The 25,379-nt window shown below is 32.6% G+C and overlaps 2 protein-coding genes and 1 long non-coding RNA gene across 5 annotated transcripts in view; 1 reads left to right on the forward strand and 2 right to left on the reverse strand.

Annotated features, from left to right (window-relative positions):
• Positions 1-601: 601 nt before the first annotated feature.
• On the reverse strand, positions 602-3,624 carry LOC130893924 (UPF0602 protein C4orf47-like). Its single transcript, XM_057800380.1, has 3 exons — positions 3,142-3,624; positions 1,476-1,641; positions 602-1,129 (listed from the first exon to the last, which is right to left on the reverse strand). Exons 1-3 carry the CDS (start codon positions 3,513-3,515, stop codon positions 722-724), a joined length of 948 nt encoding a protein of 315 aa, XP_057656363.1. The 5' UTR covers positions 3,516-3,624; the 3' UTR covers positions 602-721.
• Positions 3,625-8,203: 4,579 nt separating this feature from the next.
• LOC130893676 (sodium- and chloride-dependent GABA transporter 1-like) overlaps positions 8,204-25,379 on the reverse strand; it is a 28,038-nt gene continuing 10,862 nt past the window's right edge. For all 3 annotated transcript variants that reach the window (XM_057799955.1, XM_057799956.1, XM_057799957.1), the window contains exons 4-11: positions 24,048-24,150; positions 22,305-22,437; positions 18,109-18,347; positions 14,592-14,808; positions 13,801-13,953; positions 11,231-11,434; positions 9,963-10,130; positions 8,204-8,458 (exon numbers count right to left, since the gene is read on the reverse strand). In XM_057799955.1, the coding sequence (XP_057655938.1) occupies positions 8,354-8,458; positions 9,963-10,130; positions 11,231-11,434; positions 13,801-13,953; positions 14,592-14,808; positions 18,109-18,347; positions 22,305-22,437; positions 24,048-24,150 (1,322 nt within the window). In that variant the 3' untranslated portion in view covers positions 8,204-8,353. The remainder of the gene's footprint in view (positions 8,459-9,962; positions 10,131-11,230; positions 11,435-13,800; positions 13,954-14,591; positions 14,809-18,108; positions 18,348-22,304; positions 22,438-24,047; positions 24,151-25,379) is intronic.
• Positions 21,273-21,585, forward strand: LOC130893677 (uncharacterized). The gene is made up of 2 exons (XR_009059236.1): positions 21,273-21,325; positions 21,467-21,585. It is a non-coding gene; the product is annotated as an uncharacterized LOC130893677 (long non-coding RNA).

Below are 25,379 nucleotides of genomic sequence, written 5' to 3' on the forward strand. Positions count from 1 at the left end.
TCTGTAGTCCTAGTAGCTTTCGCAGCACTTTCCACCTTATCATCTGCTAATCGCTCTTCTTCTGATATTTTTCCTGTCAATTTCACGCAGTTATTCTTTATTTTTTATTTTTTAGCAATCTTCTTTCCTCTGTTTACTTCCTCAATAATAACTTCTTTTGTTACTATAAGTATTTCAATTGATTGGTCTGAGTCGCTCCTCTGGTATCGGACTACATTGTTCGTCAAATGTTTTTCATCTGTCGTAGACATTCTTGCATAGTTTCCATCAGTGTTTATTTCATTTGTTTCCTCATCAACAACAACTATTTTTTGCTTCCCTCTCTTTCTTTCTATGTCTTCAATTCTCAATCTTTTTATATTGAACGTCATTATTTTATCTCTTGATATGACATGACACCTCCTGCTTAATTTTTTTATAACCAGAAAATGATCCGCCTTCCTTAAGCTTTACGCATCCTAGTACGCAGTTCTTCATTTCAGGACGATGAGAAGGAACTTGTAAAACTTGATGATCAAAAATAAATTTTTATTGGTCGATTTGATGTGGAATGACCTACAGTAAATCACATTATAATCACAAGGAATAAGTTGAAGGTAAATTTTATTCATACCCGATGAATATTTAATTTAAAAATTGACAAGTAAGAAGAGTATTTCATCTAATATTCGTGAATTATACAGAATAACCAATTAAACTCAAACGTATTATTGAAAAAACATCATTCCAAATATTTAGTATAAGAAGGTGCAAATTTTTTCAAAGTTCTTTCATTTAATCTAAACCTAATATTCTCTTGAATCACCGAACATGTGTATAGACTTTTCTGAACAGTGGGCTGAGGAAACCAAACACCTCCTACATGTTTCTTAGGCTTATCCAAATCCCAAATGGTGAAGTATTTGTTCGATTTGTATTCCGGGAATTTATCGAATCCACCGCATTTGCAACCGCCGAGGAGTTTTCCAGGTCCAGTAGGAATTATATTACCAGGTGGTATAACTGGAAACGCTTTTTCTTTAGGTTTGACATACACTTTACCGGGTTTAATGTTTGGGGGATCAGGATAAGGATTTTTATCGAAATAGGCAGATGGATAATGGGATGAAACCAATGGTCCGTTTAATATCTAAGGACAGAAAACATTATTACTACCATGAACGAGTTTGTAGTATACGAGAGCAAGTGTATGGGCATGAGTTTCTTCTGTCCTAACTTCAAAATTATTCGTGTTGTGTTGTGAATTTTTTTATGTATGATCATCTCTCCTGGAAGAGAAGGCCAGTGGTAGAAGTTATATTGATGAGTACTGACATCTTGAGGTTGAAAATTAAAAATTAAATGAACAACCCTCGCATATCTAGCGAGCTGCTAACTGAAAAGCAGCTTTTCTAATGATATTTTTATCGAAAATAATATATCAAAATGGATTTTTTCATCTGCTATTGATTTAAATTTCAAAATAATGTATTTACCTTTCCAAATTCTTTATATTTTGGTTTCGCCGCGTACTTATCTGCCGAATGTGCGGGATAAGGATTAATACAGATATTATTGTAACCGAAGCCTCCTTTTTTACCAGGACTTGTTACGAAATTTCTTGATTGATGTTTATACGGTCCTGTTTTTCTAGTTACCGGACTAAAAAGAAGTTCAATTTTTTCAAATTGTTTTTCATATTAAATTCCTTACGACTATGGTCCCAGAAGTACTGGGCCCAAAAAAATAAAACACAGAAATTTTGGAAAAAAATAAATATTTATTGCTCAATGTAATCTCCTTTTAGCTCCAGCGATGTTTAATAAGTTCGATACCATTAATATAATAATAATAGCCAAGCTCCTCAAAATAGCCATCAACTGCACACATCAACTCTTCATTGTTGGAAAATCTTTAACTAGCGAGCTATTTCTTCACGTATGAGAACAGATAATAATCCGAAGATACTGGTACTATTCTAAATTTTCCATGGTACTAGTCAGAAATGCCTAATGAAACATGCTAGTCTTTATAAAAATCATGTTGTAAAAGCCAAATTATAGGAAAAAATTGAAACACATGGAAGTTATACATTTTAAAACTGCTTCTCCCACCATATCATCCAGAACTGAACCATATTGATAAATTATAACAAGCGACGTATACAATTCAAACTAGCTGATATATTGCGACTAACAGAAAAATTCCGACTAGCCAAATCTACATGGTTACAAAAAGATATAAAAACAAAGCTGACGTTTGAGCGTGGCTGGTAAGTAGCAACGACTTTACCTGTCTGGGGACTATGCCTCTTATCTTTTCTTGATTCAAAAATAGCAAACGTACCGTACCGTAGACCCGCTGTTTCCTTTAGTTCCTCGTAGAAACGACAAGTCGGGAGTTTCTCCGATGTTTTTCTGGTGATAAATCATCAAGCAGTATACCAAAAACTGATTATCTCGTCTTCACTTTATGAAAGGATTTTGTACGTCTAGTTCAATAAAATGACGAAAGAATTGCAACGCTTGTTCCAGATCTTAAGGGTCACTGGATATAGACATCAAAATTCAGAGACTACGAATATTCCCATAGTAGCTTTGATTTTATAAAAACCAACAGATTAGAGAGTTACAAATATCCTGTATGTTCGTGAATTGAAGGTTCTAAGCCCTATATATATATACTTATCCATTTTCTAATTGTTTATTTTTGAGTGTAGAATACGAACAAGTCTCGTGGGCACGCAATTTTTCCCTTTGCTTATTGCTGTTGACTTATTTTCGTAGCTTAGATCACCGAGCTTCATTTAACAATAAGATTGAATACAAAAACAATAAATTTCTTCTGTTCTATGACGATCTCCAAGAACCTGTCGATTTCCATGGTCTGTTATGGCTCGACCAGCTCATGTCCTACAGCGTTCGATATGTCCAATACTAAATACAGTAGAGATTTACATGTTCAATGATCTAGTGGTTACCCAATGAATAATTTGTCCGTTTTGTTAACCTAACCTAACCTAACCCAACCTAACTTAGAATTTTTGAGATGTTATTTGGTGTGAACAATCATACTGAACAATTGCTTTACTATAGATAAATTATGTAAAATTGTTAAATAAAATGAAGGTTATATGTGTGATTATGTATGTTAATTGATTACCTGAAATGTTCAAAAGTATTGAAAGTTCCATAATAATCTCCAGGTGTGGAATGTTTTTTAGTTTCCCCTGTAGGCATGAAAGGACTTTCTGAAATATTTTTAAATTTCATCGGTGGTGGTTTCCTTCCTCTCCCTTTTATTGACTCCCCTGTGAATATCCTTTTGAATTCTTTCTCAAAATAGCAATCTGCTTTTCCAGCTTTAATTTTAGAACCTTCCCCTATCATATTGGCCCCTTTTAAATAAATGGGTTTTTTCCATGCATATTTGGCTCCATGCAAATACGACATTTCCGAAAACAGTCCAACACGTTCTAAATCGGGTCTACCGAATTTAGCGCCCAATTCTTGGTCTGGAGCTGTTGGTTTTGGCATTTTGCTATGAATTTAACGTTTACTGCTATCCACGAATTGAAATTATCGTTATAGAAATATAGTGAATATTTGTTATTAGAAAAAAATATCTTTACGACAAAGTAATGACATATTGACATAAATGAAGTATATTTGGCAGCATAAATATTATGTAGGAAACTGTAATAGTTTTTATGTTAGTCCGGGAAGTTATTTAGTACGGTACGAGATAGATTTTTATGGACGAGGCGACGAAGGAGCCGAGTCAAGAATATCTAATTGAATACCAAAATAATAACTTCACGGACATATCGTGATATGTTTTATTTTCATACTGTTTTCGATTTCAAATAAAAAGAAAAATTATATTGAAATATTAAAATTTGAAAATTTTATTGAAAAATTCATATATTCAAACTTCTGTAACTTTTCAACAGATAATATTTAAAAGGTCTACTACATTTCATTTTGAAGCTTAAGCTTTAACGTCTAAAATGAGATGCTCTAAAACTGTTTAATTAGTAATGATTAGTGCTAATATTAGTCAAAAATAATACACGTTGCAAAGGAAAAAACTGATTATTTTTACCGCAATAACAGTTTTAAGATAGTTGTTTTCGTTCAATAAATTGCCACTGTACATGCCTCAAAATTGCCTCATGAGAGTAGAATTACGAATTAATTTACTAGAATAACTTGAACGTTTATCACACTAGGGAAAAAATAAAAAGAAAACATACCGATCGAGAGAAATGAAACTTCATAAAAGTTGTATACTTTTCGAACTTTGCACGATAGCTTCGTAAAGTGACAGTCTAGAGACGAAAATATTATTCCGCGAGTCTTTCGAGATTTAAAGTTTTATCATAACTTGAAATCTCATTGTGGATCAATAACGCTGGAACCACAATAATTATACAGGGATTTGCAACGAATTACCAGAAATTATCGATTGTTGATTTCGTTGATAATTATTTGGTCGACAAAAAAACATTTTTTTGTAGTAACACAAGAATGAATAGCATATTGTTATAAAATGGACCTGTACAGATACGAAAATATGAAAAAAATAATTGTAACAAGTGAGGTTTTTAAGTTTTTAAGTTTAATATTTATTAAACAAATAATTTCACGTTTTTTAAATCGTGTATATCGACAATATTTATAGTTTACATCTAATAAGCATGCCTCACATCTATTAAAAACAAAAACTTCAAAAAAAATCACTTTAAATATCAATTAACTCTACTTTTTCCTTTTATGAGGCATTGCACTTTCTCTTTTCAAAAACCAACAGTAATCACAAATCATGGCCGAATCCCATCGTCCTTGTTACCGAATTTCCATTCCAATATCTTGGTGGAACCTTCCACCCAGCTCTTCACTGACAGCTCCCAAATTTTTGGAGAAAACTGTCAGATGGGAATGGAGAAAATGAATTTTCAATGACATTCGAGCACCAAGGCGTCTAGAAGTTTATTAACTAACTGATGATAGTTTGGATCCATATTATTGTTCAAAAGTCATCTGACTACACTAACAAATGCTCTAAGCTACTGCTTGGTGAGCTTTTCTGCAAAATTATCATCTTCCAGGAATTTTCTTATTTGTAGTCCAATAAAAATACCTTCTTTCAATTTGGAATCATTCAACTGGGGAAAGTTTTCTCTAAGGTACTTCAATCCATCACCCTTTTTATCCATAGCCTTTACAAAGTTTTTCATCAATCCAAATTTAATGTGAAGGGGGGGTAGAAGGACATTTTTGGGATCTACAAGGGGTATAAACTTAACATTTTGAGATCCCGGTTGAAACTCATTTCTTGCTTGCCAATTTGACAAATTTAGTTCCTAGCCAGCCACTAAATGTGGACAACTAAGATATTCAGATGGAGGAGAGTTATATATATAACCAAACAATAGAACTGTCTCGAAGAAACTAGGATGGGCTTCGTTTGGTAAATTGCAAGATGTGTTCAAAGGAGATGTGCCAATCGGCCTTAAGAGAAAAGCCTTTAACCAATGCGTCCTCCCAGTCCTGACTTATAGCGCGGAGACCCTAACATTAACTAGAAGATCAATACTTAAATTATAAATTACACAGCGTAAAATGGAAAGGTCTATGCTCGGCATCACTATGACGGATGGGATAAGGAATGAAGAATTGCGCAAACGATCTGGAGTTAAAGATATTATAGAACAAATACTGAGACAAAAATGGCGGTGGGCAGGACATATTGCAAGGATACAAGATAACCGATGGACAAAAGGAATTCTAGATTGGAGACCGAGAACAGACAGACGAAATCCAGGAAGACCCCCTACGAGATGGACTGACGATATTAAAAGAGTACGGATAAATTGGGTAGCATCCGCTCAGAGCAAAGAAAACTGGAAGCATTTGGAGGAGGCTTATGTCCAGCAATGGACGAGATAAGGCTGAATCATGATGATGATGATGATGAATCACTTTTTGCACTATGAACAATGAACCATTTACTATGAAACTCAACAGACTACTAATTTTTAATGTTTATTATTCTCAATAATACAGTTCAGATATTGTTTCGGCCATAAAATTTACCGATATTAACCGCTCATTTATAAAATTACCTACCTGGTAATGCAAACAGGGATAATTAAGCTATTGAAAAGTGGTACGTGTTAATGCTTAATAAATACTTTTTCTATTATTGGACGGGTATTTCTATTTTAAAAATGTGTTATGAAAATCTAATTTTGGGTGATAGAAAAATACAAAATTATGATTAAAGATATTAAAAAAATAAATTAAATTCGTCTTATACGTCATGACGTGTTACGAAGGTTGCAATTTAAGTTTTTTAATACATGTGATTTGAACACATCAATCGCTTCATGAAGTGTAGAAAAACGGTGATCTCGCGATTAATTTTTAATCTTCGGGAATAACAAAAAATCATTGGAGGCCAAAACTAGAACTGTACAGCGGATGACCAATCAACTCGATGTTTTGACTATTCAAAAACGTCTCTGTTTGAATTGATGCGTCAGAGCTCGCATTCTCGTGGTGGAAAATGATTCGTCTTCTTCTTTCCCTAATTTTTTTTAACATTTCTGGCAAACAAATGTACAATTAGTGCCAGAAAACAAGCGAATCTTCTGCCTCTCCTGATACATCAATTAAACTTCTATCTAAATCATGAGCTTATTGTTTACGTTTATTCTATATATAAATACAGTTTAAATTACTTCCATTAAACTGTACTACCCTCAAAAGCTGTATAATTTCGTTAGATTTAAATGCCTTTAACGTCTCGTAAAATTAGATCAGTTATTTATTATTCTACATATCACTATAAAAGTGTGCTCGGAAGAATTTCTATTCATTTGAACGAAATCGCTTTTGGCATGTCTTTTTCTTAGGAAAATCTGTATTTCATACACGTACACACTGCACTGAGAATCTCTCAATACCCATTAAGATTTACAAGGTTAGACAGCAGCGGATATCCTTTTATCCGATATTGAAAAATGGTTGGAATTTGACGATGAAGATTTCAATCTAGTGGATCCCAGATTTTAGGTTATGATATCATATTTGAGTCGGAATAACAATGGTGGGTTTTATTTAAAAACCTGTTGTGAGATAATGGAATAGTAGAGAACTTTGAGTTGAATTTCATCTATATGTTGAATGGTTTAGATGCAAAATTTGATAATTGGCACATTAGGAAAACATTGTACAATATCGAGGTTTCAAAGCTGGCCTGCTTCACGTAGAAAAAATATAGGGAGTGGCAAATAAGTGAAATAATACTAGTGAACGAGGGAGAAAGAGCATCGGTTTACCACTCCTTATCCACCTCCACTCGCCAATAAATTCAAAACTTGTTATTCTCCTCTTTTGCTATTCATACTAATGAAAACATTGACGTTATTTCAATCCAATAAAAAAACAGTAGAGAAAAATAGGAGTGATATACTGATGCTCTCTCTTTCTCTTTATCGCTAGGGCCCATTTAAAAAACTTCTTATACCACGCTCTATCTCTATTTTTACTATAGGATGAATATGGTAGTAAAATTGGAAAAATATCATTTGAATATACTGGAAAATATCATTTGAAAAGCTTTAAAAAAACCAAACAATCCACCAGAAATTGAGATAAGATCTAGTTACAATTTTTCTCTTTTTTTTTTAGTCGAGTGGGGGCAAATCGCAACAGACATTTAGAAATTTTTGCATTTGCTGTAATGTAAACTTAGAATTTAAAACAAAAGATTAATGGAATTTGAGAATCTTGACCTAATCATTATTGGATGATGTGGATTCAAACTAATGGCAAATATCATTTGAATACTGGCAAATATAAGTTGAAAAGCTTTCAAAAAAACTCTTCACAAATTTTGTTTGCAGCACATGATGAGGAAAATTCTATTTAATTGAGTGGAGGCAAATTGTAACAGAGATCTAGAAATTTTTCCATTTACTGTAATGTAAACATGGAATAAAAACAAAAGGTTAATGGAATCTTAAAAATTCTGTCAATGTTATGGTTACTTTAGCGTTTTTTTAGTTTTTGTACATATTAACTCAAATTCATGAATAATCATACTTTTCAGTTTATATTTGTTACTCAGTATTATTATTCCTTCCATTCAGTTAATTTTCTTCGGCGTCAAACGAAGAAACTACCGCTTGTTAGTGTCATGAATTAAAACCTCAAAATATTTCATAAACTTTTTAATTAGTTAAAATTTAATAAAATATAATACTTTGGAATCCCTTAGGTAAAATCATTTACACAGTCAACAACTGCATTGCTCTGAATCCAATATAGGGCCAGAGTTTTGTTTGCGTTGTTTTTGACAAAAATTTTCATATGACATTACTCGAACTTTGTGCTAGTAACTCTCCAGTACTTTTATCACAAATTGAAATTTTTCTTTGGGCCACGGTCGATTTTATACCATTTTTGAAATTCTGAAAATAAAAATTAAACTCAAAATTTAGGAAAATGAATCACAGTTAAAAAAAACTATTCAATCAAAATAGAAAAAAATAATGGTGATGAAAAAATTGACGTCGCTAAACACGCAAATAATGAGGTAAAATTGAAAAATAACAAAGGATTATGCCGACATTAGAATGAGTAAGTTATATTTATAGTACACAATCGAATTTTAGAATTAGAATTTTAGTTTTCTATAAGTTATTTAGAAAATTTGAACGAAAACATTCTTCGCCCACAACTCGCTTTGGTCATGAAAAAATTTGGATTTAATATTGTTGTGGGATAGTGGAATACCAAAATCTACTCGTTTTTTTATTTATTCCACAGTTTAAAAGAAAAAGCTAAGAGAAATGCCACAAACTACCTAGAATCATTCTATAACAAAGGACGAAAGGAAGAAATCCACAATTAGCGAAAAAAAAATATCCACGAGATATATTCCACCTTACGAGTCCATAATTGATAGTAGGATAGTAGGCGGCCAAGGATAGTTAGGCACATATCTCTTATAAAACTCTTATTGAATTACCGACCAGGAGCATTTTGACGTCACTAAGTTTGCTTAAGTGTTTAAACCGCTCACGGATGACATGGTTTGCAGTTTCTTCCTTCTCAATGCACAGGCGGCACTCCGGTTCGTCCTACCAATCTCTAAGAAATAGAAGACTCGCCAGCAATCTGGTGAAAAATGTTCGAAATATCGATATATCGTCTCGAACAGTTGAAGACGTTTATATAAAGCAGGGTTAAGCAACAGAAGACCAGCCAAAAAATCTTTGCTTATCAGAGAGCACGAAGTTCAGAGATTATATTCTGCAAAACTAGATCAGAATTGAAACATAATTGATTGGAAACGGGTTCTGTTCTCCGATGAAACTAGAGTTGGCCTTAAAGCAAAGAGAAAGGTTTGCCAGCTGTAATATCTCTCCTAAAGTGCCTTTTTATGGTGGCTCTAAAGTGTTTTGGGTAGGAATTTGCTTCGATGCTCAAGGTCTAAGAATGTCCAATATAACTTAAACAACATTATTATATAATTTTTATTCTTGCAGGACAATGTTGGTCCCCACGGGGCTAGACAAGTTATTGGCTACTTACATAGTATTAATATCTCTTTATTAGAGTAGCCACCTAACAGTCCTGATATGAATCCTATTGAAAATCTATGGGACTATTGTATAAAGAGGATTCGAAGTCATTGTACCCCTGTTTCTAATCATAACCAACTCATAGAGGTAGCTATTGAAAAATGGGAGAATATACCGGAAGCTTTTGTTGAACATTTGATTTCAAGCATGCCGCGAAGCATGAATGCAGTGATAAGAATTGGAGGATTTCCTACGCGGTATTAGAGTCGATCCACTGGCATTTATTCTCTTTTACAGATTTTTTTTCTTTCTATCTTTCAGTTTGCATTAATTTATCCAGAAATTTACATTAGTATTAAATTAATACTTGAAATATGAATATCTTTACCTGAATAATACTGCCAGGTTGACTCGAAATATAATATATTAGATATGCTGGAATCCACATCATCGAAGAAAAACTTAGTCCTAACCCTATAATATCAGCCCATAAAGGATATTCGTAGTTACCATAATAAAGTCTTTGGTATTCAAAACATTGACTAATAAAAATCACCTAAAACAAATTTTTTTCTAGGAAAAACGACAGTTTGTTTTTCAAAAGACCATAGACAGAAAAACATGTTTTAGTAAAATATATATATATATATATATATATATATATATATATATATATATATAAATAGATATGGTGTTACTTTTTTTATAATAAATATTGATTAGTAAATCATTTAGTCTTATAGTTTTCTTCCTCGGTGTTGATATCAATTCTTCATCAGACCGTTGTATCTTTTCTGGTCTGTGGATTTAAGATAAATAAGTTTCAATGCATAAAGGCGAATGAAAGCCCTACATATGGAAACAGGCAACCTTTGAAAGTTGTATATGTATAGAAACAAGGCCTGGTTGTATTCTCCATGAACTTCAATAGCACATTTTGATAGATCTAGTTCAGATTCTTCCAGCTATTTGATCCTCTACAACTCCAATTCAGTTTCAACAAAATCTCATTACAAAGTTTTGTTTAGAGCTCTAAATAGCTTTATAATAAGTCCAGGAAAAGTCTTCTATTTTTTCTTTTAGTCCATATCCAGAGTTTTTCTTTGGATAATATTGTTACTTAATCAATGAAATCAACAACAGGTACGAAGTATCGATTAAACTTTCGGAGTATATATTCTTATATTTCTTTTACTGTGTGGTCTCTGAGTGACACAATTTTTGGTACCCCTATAGTCTATAGTCATAATTTCAAGAAAGTGAAGTGGAAAAACTCCATGGAAAGTTCACTAATCGTAGATCTCAGTGAGTTCTGAACTACTTGGTTAACTCGGTGCACCAAATCAGCAGTAGCGACATTCCACAACATTGTTCTGTACTCTGCAGTCACCCTATGGTGTTTTTCAGCAACACTGCATTCTAAACTTTGTAGTGAATACTCTACTAGGGGAAATGTGCCTTAGTTGGCATACCGGACGAGTAGGAATACTGGTTCTCGGTTCTTCTATTCAGTATGAATATCGCCAACATTTCCAGAAATTCACACAAAGTTGATTAACATAATGATGGAATAATCATGATCAATCAATATTTTCATAAATTTTTTATTAGTAACTTTGAGAATCGGATAAAAATTTTCATAGAAATGTAACTTACAGCCATGACTAATGGTGTAATATACTTCCAACAAATCATCCAAAATAACGCAGGTTTTACACCCATCATTGTTTGTATACAATCTGCTAACCTATCAACTCCGAAGAACCATGAAATTGCTATGGTTTGGAAAAAGCAAACCCATAATAGTGACATGCCGCTTGCGGAATAATAATCCATTAATTGGAAAATATACATTCCACCCTAAAATATATTCATAAAACCTCATGAGGCTGTACAAAAATCAATTACGACAAAAATATTTAGTAAAAAACACTAAAATTGATAATTGACAAAAATAGAAAAAATGGTATTGAACTGCAAAACATGATTTAGTTCAGTTTGATTCATAATTTGAAATAGTTGAATCTAAAGCTCAAATGTAAACTGTATACCCTAGTAAATTGTATGAAATACACTTTTTTGTTTGTAATCAGAGGTATATCACCTACATGATTCATTCCAATTTCTACATTTTTCTTTAATTTCAAATTCACACTAAAGCTAGAGATGCTCAATATATGGGTGATTCCGTTCTAACTGTGATTTTTTGTATTCAAAATTTCAAGATTTTAAAATTTAACTTTTCTAACTTTTTTATGCATATTATTCATCTATTTTACTGTAAAAATAAAACTCTAAGAGGAATTTACTACAACCTCAAAGTATCACGAGCAAGACACAAATGTCGGATTTTGAGTTCCACGGTACTGACTCATTTATCCACGGTACTGACATGGTAACTTAAGATATTAAACAACAAGTGCATCAATTTTCCTCAGTTTGATCATAAACATTAGAATTTATAAGGTAATTAGTTTAAATCATTTGTTACGACAAAAAAAATTAATAATTTATCGGTAAATTCTAGGAATGGACATGATACGGTACTGACATTCAAGTGATGTAGTATAAGTTTTCTTTAAGTGGCAAGTTATATTGTATAAAAATAATGTTTAAATATCTTAAGAATTATTCAATTAACACAAAATTTTTATTAATTGATTATTAATTAATGACTAGTACAAAAAAACAATACAGGACATTGAATATCACAGTTAGAACGGAATCACCCATATATCTTATCAACCTAAATACAATGACCTACTAAGATGTCCCAAAGAATTCTCTCAATAATAAACAATTCTCTAGCGTTGACTAATTAATTAGACTAACTGACCTCTTATGATCAATTTCTGACCTTTTAGATGGTTTAATTGGTCAATCCAAATTCCGCACATGGTATGCTACGATCGCAGAGCTAGTAGAGACTTTAAGATCTATTAATAAATATGAAATGAAATTTCTCGAGTTGTAAAATAAAAGTAAGTACGTTTTATAAATATACTACATCATAAATAGGTACGTTTGTATGTGGTTTAAGACATCTCGTAACAAAATATATTAATGGTCTTAATATAATGGTATATATTGCAGTTTTGAAAACTTGCTTTAAAAAAATTGACTGAAATTTATTTGGAATCCACACTTTATTGGAGTATTATAATGTTCATCCATTCTTTAATACTCAAGTTCTAAAAACTGTCAGAAGGAGGAACATGGGACTTGAAACCCAAAATGATGAGTGTGATGTACAAATCCATTTCATATGGTGTGTTAAACAATCCTAGATAAGCTGCAAATGACAACCTGTCTTTTGATAACAAACGCGACACGGTCATATCCCTCGGAAGTACTACAAGTCATCTTAGAGCCCCTTTTGAAGACCTTCATAGATAGTGAAACATTACGGCTCATGGGAAATAAAAGGGAATTCAAGTGAATGATGGAATTGGTACTATTTGAGTTGGTAGTTTAACTTTAAATTCAAGAATCAAACTTTTTTTGATAATACAAAAATATCAATCATACAGTTGAATTCTTGGCCCTCCTCATATCATAGGTATTTAAAACTAAACGTTTTTACCAATTCTCTGATTCCAAAGTGGAAATTACTCGACTAAATACTGTCCTAGGTCCAATATTTATTTTATCGTTTTCTATTTTATTTTTTAATAAATTTACCACAAGCAGCAAATAACAAACTTTCCTAAACTATAATATTCGTGAAAACTTTTTGAAATTATAATTTGTATGTCAAATTTGGAGGCTTCTTAATTTGTCCTGACTTGTGGTATTAATAACCAAAACTTGAAGCTCAACAAACTGAATCTGTTTGAATAAGATGACACCCAGATTTAAGTACTCTCTAAAGATGATGGACAATTACCTCATTCAATTTGTTGGCTAAGAAGACGTTATAAGGTTGATTATATAAAACTGAACTCACTAAACCTACACAAACACACATAACAACACCATCTGACGCCAGTTTCGATAATCAAGTTATCGTCTTCAGAGACTTTCAATCTTTGAAGACTAACTTGGTTAAAAGAAACGCACGTCAGTCAGTGGTTAGTACAGTTGTAAAGATAAACAGTGTCTTCATCATAAATACCCACCACAATAATTACAATTACATAAAATTGATATATATATTTTCGTGTATATAATTTCAATATGTTCTCAACTGTATTTCAATTAACCTAAATAATTCCTGTTTGTTTTACCTGTGTTATCATAGGTATACCAAGTAGGAACATAATGGAACAAACTCCTGCAGTAAATAAATGTCTATGGGGTCGTAGACTCTGCGACCAATTATCCAAGATTCCGGTAATGAAAGATTCCACTAAGCAAAACTCGCTGTCAATACCCAACAACTGAAAATACGTAATTGAAATTTAGAACAGGTTTTATTTTGAAGACTATTTACAGTATCTGCCATAATCTTTATTATATCACACTTTGTGCTAGTTTTAAGGAGCTTATTAGAGCTCGTCAGAGTAGCTCTTCTTCTAGTACCAGAATCTTCATATCATATTATGTATTCTATTATTTGTGCAGGCTTCAAGAAGCTCTCATCTTCGCTGTTAAAAATTCCTCATCCAAAGCAATTATGCACTAACTTATTAACTAGGTAATACGAACTCCCTCCATTTTCCCATGGAGTCTGAACTCGCTGCTAGGTGCTTCCTGGTGAGAAAGCCAATGAGAAGATGAAACATATATGAGATCCATCCATGAGATATGTTTTAAACTTCTTGGAGTCACCCAGGAAGCTATTCTTTCTTATAAGCGTATTTTTCTATTATAAGACAAGTTCTGGTTCAGTGAAAAATGTTTAAGCTTCTTTCATCTCCAGTATATTGGTCTCTTAGCTACCTTTGAACCGTAATCAAACCCAAAATACCTTGATATTCTTTTCTAAGATAGTTTGAAACGTGAGATCAACAAATATTTTGCTGGATTTAGTGACAGTGATCGTGAGCTATATTCAAAGTGAATTCTTCGTACTTACCAACAACATAAAAAAGAATGTAGCTGCCCAAAAAGAAGAACCAGGTAATTTTAAAACAACTTGTGGATAAGTTATGAATACAAGACCTGGTCCACTTTTAACTACATTTCCGACATCTGTACCTTGTTCTAATGCCAGATGTCCCAAAATCGAAAAAGTTACTATTCCAGCTATCACAGAAGTCATGGTATTTACTATACAAGTTATCACAGCGTCTCTAAAACATAATAATATAATCAGAATGAATAGCTATGACCAGTTTAATACAATATTAAATAATCAAAATACAAGAAAAATACTAAAATAATGAACTTATCTAATTGTGAACACTGACCACCCTTTACGTTACCGAACTTGGTGAATAAGATCATGGTTTATCCATAGAATTATTTTGAAAAGAATCAGAGAATCACTAAACGACAAACTATGAAAAAATGAAGCGGGGTTCGAAAGTGGTAAATCTTTAAGTGACCATCTTGCGTCATTGATAATAATTCTTGAAGAAACAAAAGAACAAAATCAAAATATCTGGTTAAATTTTATTGAATTCAAAGTAGCATTTGACTCGTTAAACAAAGAAGTAATGTGGAAAATACCTATCAGATAATTATATCAGAATAATACTTTCTTATAAGAACTGCACAGCCAGGATACAACACGAAGGACAATCATCCAAACAAATCAAATTAGAAAATTCAACGTTGCAGTAGATTGGATAATGAGGTAAACAGAAGATAAAAGGTCCGGAATCAATTGGAGCCTATTCGAGAAAGTGGAAGAACTTGAATTCTCAAATAATGTAGGTCTATTAACAAAAAATAGGAATCACGTGCAAAAGAACAAACACCATTTGGATTGAAAATAAACAGCAAAAAAAGATGGTAAAGATGTTGAAAGACAGCAAAACCAATACTGGAAGCGCCATATACTTGCGTGCTTGTAGGAGAATTTGTCTTATACCTCAAAAAAAGCTTCAGTTTCAGCAATTTATCCTTCATTTGAGCCGAATTTTTTACCGGCGAGTATTTCACTGATATCAACGAATAGCCAGTAGTAACTGGGGGCCAGAACTGGACTATACTGTGGATGAGGAAGTAATTCGTTCAATTTAATCATCGTTACCATCGACTTTTGAATAGATGCTTTTTCTTGGTGATGCAGTGATTTCTTCTCCGACATATGAGGCCGTTTTCCTTGATTTTTCCGTTCAAATAATCCAACAACTCTAAGTACTATTTCCTATTGATTGTCTCTTTCTTTTGGAGATAGTCGATGATCAATATTTCATGCGTATCTCAAAATACTGAAATCATAACCTTCTCAGCTGACTCTTGTACCTATGGACGGAATTTTTGGAGCCGTTGGTCATACGGTGGAACAACCTGAGTTTACCTTCAGTCTCTGAAGATGATAACTTAGTTCTCAAAACGCGCGTCAGGCATTGTAATTGTGTGGTCAGTATAATATAACAGACAGAAGGAATAGAAACAGACCTGTACAAACATGGAGAAGAACTATCGAGAAAAAACAACAACAGAAAAACAAAGACGATAACAGTCTTTGTAGTCAAATACATTTTATCAAGAGCTTCGTTTTTGAAATTAATGATTAGAATTTAGATTATTAGGTAATTTGAGAACGTCACAATCATTCAAATGACTTTTCTTCCCCCAATAACAATGATGGTCGATTGGCTTGTACAGAACGACGGAGATATTCCATCGCTACTATTATGGTATAACAAACTAAATAGGAAATTAATTCGTCGAATAAAAACATCCGAATTCAAATTAGTTCTTTGTTTAATTAACATGCCAAACGGAATTAATCTTATATCGAGCACAAAAAAATCATCGCTGACCAGTGTAGTCATATCTTTTCTAAAATACGATGTCTATCATTAAAAATAAGTAGAATAAAGTGTTTTTTAGTTGAATAAAAAGAGAAATGAATTACTGATGTTATCTATCACAAAATCAACAGTGTATGTACGTTCTAGGGCGTGTTTTTTGCGTGCGCTGTACCATGAAGAAAATTCTTTTGAATTTTAATTTAGACCGACATTATTTTAGCCGATCCACGTAATAAGAGGATTAAATCAATGTACTGGTCACGTTATTTTTAATGAATGAAGGACGTGCATAATTGAATGAAATAGATAGATATACGAGGAGTGTTTTACAGAAAAACGTCGTATGTCAATATTTTACATGAATTTGACAGATAGTTGAATAGCCATATAAAGAAAACTATTTTCCTTGTTAGGTGAATATGAGAAGGGAAACATCGCAAGCGTTTTGACATAGAAACGAATAAAAGTGCTTAGTCTGCTTGTCAAAGTAGTCATATGAACAGGAATGATGCTGAACGCCCAGAATTGTCTTTTACTATAATTACTTATTAGATATAGTTAATAAAATAAATGCAGAATACTACGTGGAATAGCCAATGAACTGATTAACGTAACCAAAAAGTTACACACGAGGTTTGGGACGAAAGTTTTGAGATAGACAAATAAATACCAACCAAAATATCAGATTTAAATGCAGCAACCGCTTCTTCAAGTCTAGAAAAACGTTGACCTCGCAATTTAGTTTTGATCTGCGGGAATAAGAAGGAATCATTGGGTCAAACAAGGATTGTACGGTGGTCGACTCACCAATTCGATGTTTTGACTGTTCTAAAACATTTTTGTTTGAACTGCTATGTAAGAGCTAGCATTGTCGAGGTGGAGAATGATTCGTCTTCTGCGATTGGTTTCTCTAATTATTTTTTTGAACACTTATAGCAAACAAATCATGGTGTACCATACAGAATTGGTCGTTCTAGGGTTAATCTTGCTCAAATGTCCAGTTGAGTACAATAGAGGAAGATTCCTGTGATTTCAATGAAGAGACCAATGATTCAGACACATTTAAACAATTTATGAACATCCAGCAAGAGGAAGAAATCAAAGAAAACAACATGACTGTTAAAGTAGACTTTCAAGAGTATTAATCTGATTGAAATATCTAAAGAAATCAAAACAATAGTCAATAGTTATATCTGGAACTTGACGGGTATTGTTCCCTTAAATTGACATGATAGTTAGTGGAAAAGGTCTACAGGGGAAACCACGGTGAAAAACCGGGCCGAGTACCCTATCTTCCAGATAACATGGAAATTTTTGCATATCATGTATTATGTGACTCTTAGAATCGCCGTATCTCAGGAATGGTAACTCTTAAAAAGAAATCCTTGAAATCGTTTTGTAGAGAATTTCAAAATCTACAACTTTGATTTGAAATATATTTTTTAAATTTTCCGTTTCAGGGAAAAAATGAAAAAACCTCAAATTTTGACATTTAACTTCGAATAGCTTTTGTAGCACACATAAGATCGATGGGGATTCTTAAAATTTTATTTGTAATATCAAACTCCAGCTCTATATCAATATTTGGCTTTTCGGGAATATGTGTTATTTAAAATGTCTATTTTGACCGGACTATAATGATTCGTTATGAAAAAATGTTCTTACTTATAAGAATTGTGGTGGAATTTATTATAAGATCCCAATGCTGGTAATGCGCCGCAACCAATACTATAAGCGAAAAAAATTTGTGACGCTCCGTCCATCCACGGTCCTGGAGTAAGAAGAGCTTCCCAACGAGGGGTAACGTAATAAAGTAAACCAGTACTAGCTCCCTCCAACATCACAGCTCGAACTAACATAATTAGAAGTATTACGTATGGAAATAAGGCCGTAAACCACACCACCTACAAGTAAGTTATTAGATTAGGTATAAAATATAATAATGTACCCTTCGTTGTTAAAATGCTCATAATTTTATCGGGAATTTTATACGAGTCCCATCTCAGTGAAGTCCCAACACCCCAAATAATGATATTTAGTAATTTATTATAATTATAATTAGAAATATTTTCATTTATAAAAAAATGGAGAATTTTTTAAGAAAAAATTGAAGGGGCATTTCGATTCATTTGGAATTATCGTAGGCGTAATTGAAAACCAGGCGTTTTCGAAACCGCCTAGAGTTTCAGGCGAGTAGCCGATCGGCTCTCTCGAGTCGTTCGGTTATCCTACTCGCCTGGCGCGCCAGGCGTTTTCGAAAACGCCTGTTATACCAGCGATGTGTCGGGCGTTTTTGAAACACTGCGATGTGCAGAACAATTCTATTTTTCGCAAAACTTTTACGCTTATTTGATGAATGTCTTGATTTTTAATGTAACGTATTTGAAATATAAAAAAGTCATTTCAATCAATTTAAAGTGCCTTGTGAACCATCTATTTACTACATTTACTAAAATCTACCGATTCTACTTATTCCGTTGTGGTACACAACAACACAGGATAACTGCTCCTCGGTATTACGTAGTCTAATCACACGTGGCTTCGCGAGACGTTCTAACGTTAGTTTAGGTTAGGTTAGGTTAAGTTAGGTTAGGTTAGGTTAGGTTAGGTTAGGTTAGGTTAGGTTAAGTTAGGTTAGGTTAGGTTAGGTTAGGTTAGGTTAGGTTAGGTTAGGTTAAATTTTACATATTTTTTCCGTATGCAATTGTTATAGTATTTTTGATGGAAGCATATTCACACAGTAAAATTGCGTACATAATTATACACATTTTGAAAGGGTTAAAATGTTAGATGTGTCAATTTATGAAACAGCCATTTTTTTATTATAATTTGACAATTCAATGTATTGTATCAATGTAGTTTCTGACGATTTGAATTTGAAAATGATAAGTACGCACCGAGTAGTATGTATATAATAAAAAGCTTTTGTATATCAAATTATATTCGTACAATATTTTTATTAAAAATCAATATCCCAAATCATCAAAATAAGCGTAAAAATAGAATTGTTCTGCACGTCGCTCAGTGTTTCAAAAACGCCCGACGCATCGCTGGTATAACAGGCATTTTCGAAAACACCTGGCGCTCCAGGCGAGTAGGATAACCGAACGACTCGAGAGAGCCGATTGGCTACTTTCCTGAATTAGCCAGGCGTTTTCGAAAACGCCTGGGACACTAGGCAAGTAGAGAAACAGTCATCTCGCAGCCTCGGTTGTCCTACTCGCCTGAAACGCTAGGTGTTTTCGAAAACGTCTGGTTTTCAAACTATATATAATATATATATATATATATATATATATATATATATATATATATATATATATATATATATATATATATATATTATATATATATATATATAAATCATTTGAATGGCCACCAAGATCTCCAAATCTCAATTCTTCACACTTATTTCTATAGTTTATATTAGAACCATATCAAAGTAGTCATGAAAATTCCAGTGTTATTGTTCAAATCTAAGAGGATGTCGTATTTTTATTGGAAATACGTATTTTTTAAACAAAAATTACTAATTCATACCAAATTACAAATTCTTTCTGTACAAACAAGTATATACACATTCTTGAAGAAAAAACTCATTTCAGATTTTTTTAAAACAATCAAACTTGTTGTCAACTCTTCTTGAAAAAGAATAAAAAATCATTCTGGAGTTATAACAGGATTGAAACCGTTTTTTGATTATTTTCGACGCATCAAAAGAAGCCAAGAGAATATTAAATCGACCATAGCCGTTTTGAGGTTAGTTTTTTTAGATGTTTCACTTTGAAAGTAGCAGTACTGTACCGTATCATAACACTTGTACTACTCAACGTTAATTGATAGTATAAGAAGACAAATGGATCTAGTAATGAGTCAAGAGATGCACAGAATGAACGCGAACTGACGCTGGTTCGCTAGTAAACATAACCTCAAAAATGCACGTATATAAAGAAATTTTGACAGTTATCAACGAGTTTTAATTATTTATAATGAATTATATACTAACTTCACCGTATGAAATGTGTGATTAATGTATATAAAGCGTCATTTGACACGGCGTTGGTGGGTGAGACCCATTAGATCAGAAAGTTAATCACAAGTTTTGTCATAGAGAATATTTCCCTATATTCTGTCAAATTTTAGTTTTCTTGTACCGACTGTTTGTTATATTAACACATACAAATTCTCGTTTAGAAAAGTCATGTTTCAAGGTATATTCAACTACAAACTACACTAGAAGAGTGAGGTTATGTTTTTGACGTTCAGCGACGATCAGCGCGTAAAAAGGTTAACTTCGACCAAGAGCGCGTATAAGCCCGATTATTTTGTGCGTTAACACAGTTTCTTAACAATCTGAACTATCTTTGACATTTATGAGCGTCTAGAGCGCGTCAAACTCGCGTTTATTCTGTAAACCGCTTCTATAGTTGTGCTAACTTCCACTTATACAGGGCTAGTCTTCTAATACACAAATAAATTAACATGCTGTCAATATATCTTTTATAAACAGTGAATTTATTGCCTCAACAAACTAATAAGTCAAAATTTAGTTTTGGAATAGTTAATTTACAAATGATTCTATCATTAACAGTAGGAAGATAATATACGGGAACATCAGAAACATCGCAAATTTATAAGATATAATTATACATAATCAACGTGCCTTATTCATGTCATGAGGCATTATGAACAACAGTATTTTCAGATATAAAAAGTCGTTTTAAGAAAAGCTCTTGCATCCGGTCATTCATTTAAATGATGAATCACATCTATTTCATTTTCTGTTGAGAAAAATCGATTACGTGATTATTCTTTACGTTAAATAATAAGTCAGGCGATAAGAGAAGACGAAGAAGAAGAAGAATATTGACCGATCCTGCAGGTAAACATTCTTTGCTATAATTGTACATTGAATACAACACCAAAAATTACATCAATCGCTTGATGGGTGTATCATACGTCTTAGTATCTCAATGTTTCTAACAGTAATTAAAAGTAGTAAAATTAAAAGAAAGGTCTTTAGTTTTAGTTTACCTTTGGACCTGGAGATGATAACCGAATGATGATAACGTGCGACAAAAAGTGTGAACAGTGTTTTCAATTTCTTACAATCAAGAATATTAAAATGAAACAATCCCATTATTGTAAGAGTATCATTCATGTAGACGATAGTTTTTATAATTTTATAATTTCGAGGCCTCCAAAACACGTAAAATGACATAAGCCGAATTACGAAGGATTTTTGCAAATCAATTGATGACAAAAATAATTTACATAAATAGGAATAGGAACAAATTTCTTTAAGTGTTATGTCATAACTAAGTCTAGCTGTTATTTCAGCTTCAATCGACAGAACGGATCATGCAGATAATCCCTCTTGGCTTATTTTGCTTCTCAAGTAAGTCTTAATCAATTTTAACTTTGAGAAGCTTCTCTCAGCGGAAGGTGCACTGGCTAATTGATATATAAACACTTGAATATACTTCTTTGAAATTATTTAGTAGAATGTACTGAATGAGTTTTGTTGATAGAGTCTAGTGATTTGGTTTTCAAAAGCTAAAGACCTTCATACCTTTGTTTTCACGATGTTTTTCTCTAGAAAAACCTAGACTAGGCGATGTTTTTTGCGAGACCTCTTTAAGCGCGAGGCCGTCGACGTTAGCTAACGAATAGCGCCGCCACTGGCTGTAACTCCCGCGTTTTTTGTTATAAAAAATCGTTAACGTGAACTGATAATTCTATTTCAATTTTCTTTATTTCTAATAGAAACTTTCAAACATCAAAGTGAACAAATAAAACCTCATAATAAAATTATTTAGTATTCAATAAAAGTTAAGTAGGGTTTCAATGTCTATATCTACCTTTCCGCTTTGGTGTAATCCTTTCCTTAAAATCGTATAAACAAATATCCATCCAATACAAAGAGCTATAAAAATATTCCATTGAATTCCCCCTATTTCCTCCAAACCCGATGTTATATTCAATAATCTACGACTAAAAGAAAAATTCATGATTTTATGTGAAAAATAATTTATAAAAGAAATTTTCCGATAAATATTTTAAGAAAAAAAAATGATAAAACGTTCTCATTTTCATTTTCTTAACACTTTTCTCCAATGGAACATCCCATTTTTTTTAATTTGCTGATTTTTTGTTGACGGGTGATTCCAAAAAAACGCGTGGCATCAACTTAATATAGGGTGAACAAAAATTTTAATTTACTCACAAAATACAATACAAAATTGAATAAATAAAAGTAATAAATAGATTAAATTTAGTTTTTAAATTTATTTATTGGTATTCTATCCTCGATTTTTTGAAAATTTAATGATTTTGAAAGTTTTGAAAGCTATTATCGTTAGAAGTAATATCATTAAATTGCAAACTCTCAAAGTGAATGTCAGTAAACCCTTTTACACTCGAATAGTTCAAATAGTGACTGCTATCTGTAGATGCCTGTGGATATTGATCTCGAACTTCTGTAGGTTGTAATGCTCGGGAAAGACGTACCTTAATAGCTGATTCCACAGACTTCCACTTCCCCAAAGAAATGAGTATCCATAAACTGAAGTTATGAGCCTCTCGGTATTCATTAGCCACGTTCCGCCTATCAAATAGTTCTTGTTCTAGATGGGATTATGTTAGACAGTTCGGAAGAGCAATGGTCATGATAGTATCGATAAAACAGAGTTTTACTCATGCTCTAAGCTCTCCAAGTTCCTGGTCAACTCTATAAGTCGAACTGCTTTCTTCTGTATTGACTCGAGCATAATAAGTGAACAATTTCCAAAGATGGACGAATCTGGTCCTTGTAGAGGATTAGAAGCTGGTTCGGAGTATATAGCTTTTTGGTCTTAGAGAAAGCTCCAATTTTTTTGAAGCTGCCTTGGCTATATCAGCCACGTGACTATGCTTCCAACCTCAACAAACAACAAGATAAATATAGGACCCCAGACAGTGTTTAGTCTGGTCCACTTTAAAGTCAGAGAATGGGTGAATTTAGTTATAAATACTTTTGATATGGGGAGGTCCAAAAGCCCAACTAGATGATTGATGTTTTCGTACTGCCAAAAAAATGTTTGGCTCCTGGATTTGAAGCAAAGCCACGAACTCAAGGCATTAACACAACCAATATAAAAGCTGAACTAGATTCTCCTCTTGGTGAAACTTTTCCTTCGTAATCAACAGTAAAATATTAGGTAGCAGAGTTTAAACAAGGTCGTAGGAGTTGCGAAGACCATCTCCGCAGTGCTCGAACAAATGAAGTGACGACTACAGAAATGTGATAGAAAATCCGCAAAGCGGTACTGGATGATCGTAGACTGAAACTGCGCTAGCTAGCAGACATAGTAGGCATTTCGAAAAGTGCAATACATCGCATATTATCTAAAAATTTGGACATGAGAAAGATGTACTCAAGATGGGTGAAGCGTGTGACGATGTTTCCATCGAGTGTTGTCGCAATGTTTGAATTTCTATCTCATATATCCTATTCACCGAGCTTAGATTGGAAAAAGTTATAAATGAAGCTTTCATATATATTAAAAAAATACCATCTCGCGATGATATGATATTAATACTTATTATTAAAGAAAATATCTCACTCGAAAAACTCTTCCACAGGAGACGAAGATATCCTGGTTATATTTGTCGTATTCAACGTCGAATTGTCTCTAACAAAACAATTATCGGTGTTCCACCAGTTATCTACAAATTAAATGTTTATAATCATCATCCTCAAATTCCGAATAAATAATTTTCAGTACTATGATTTTGGATGTAGTACAAATCAATAAACCCTCGGTATAGTGAACTAAATACAAGTTTTTTTAATCAAATTCATAATGAACAATCTTACAACATTCAGGAAATTGTTTATTTAAAAAATTATATGAAGATATCATTAAGTCCAAATTTTGAAATTAATTTGAAGTATACAGTCAAAACTTAATTTTTAAACTTAACAAAAAAATTGATGTTAAATAACGGAACCATTTGTGCTATAAAATAAAGGGTGATCTATTTGAAAGATAAAACATGAACTTGAGCATATCGATTATTTTTTTTCAATAATATTGTTTATTATCCATCAAAATACAGTTTTTTGTCTTAAACTTGGTACACTCTGTGTATGAATCAGCTAAGTGCTTGTCTATGTCATTTTTATGAAACGACTTCTTTTTGAGACCTTGATTCAGTGCCTTTTTTTACTTGGAGGATTTTTTCCAGGTCCTAAATCAGATAATAATAGCTAGGAGCTAAATCTGGAAAATATAGTGGATCAATCAATATGAAGTCGGATTCATTGAATTTTACTATCATATCGTGACACTTTGAAAGAATATTTCTCGCACATTCATCTAATTCAAAAACATACAGTAATAGTTACTGCTAACTGTTTCTTTTTATCAAAATCAAAATAATCGATGAATAATATGCCTAAATACAGATCCATGGCGTAGAAGTGAATGCATCTATGGTATTAATCGATAATCAATATTTTTATACTGTCTGTGCTCTTTTTTGGTTCCATAACATGATTATGGTGTAAACATATGATACCTCCGTAATGTCTTTTATCTCTTTCAACGTCACTATGTCATTATAATATCTGTTTCCAGATACTCTGATATGACTGCCTCATTTAGAGATCCTAATCGTTGAAAAATAACAGTGCTTGTACTTCGTACAGCCAATGAGAGTTAGTTTCCTTCTATAAGTGTCACTCTGCTAGTTTATAGGCTAATATTTCACCTCAAAGGTCATGTTAGAGATGAGAAACATAAAAATATCCAACATGGAGAAAAATATGTCATAATTGTATACCAAAATAATTAGCATTATATATAAAACAAGATTATGTTGCTAACTACAATCTACTACCCTAATTATTGATTCCATTGCAAACCACCAAGTTTGAGGTATTTTGTTCCTGA

This window comes from Diorhabda carinulata, chromosome 5 (assembly GCF_026250575.1).
Source record: "Diorhabda carinulata isolate Delta chromosome 5, icDioCari1.1, whole genome shotgun sequence".
NCBI lineage: Eukaryota > Metazoa > Arthropoda > Insecta > Coleoptera > Chrysomelidae > Diorhabda > Diorhabda carinulata.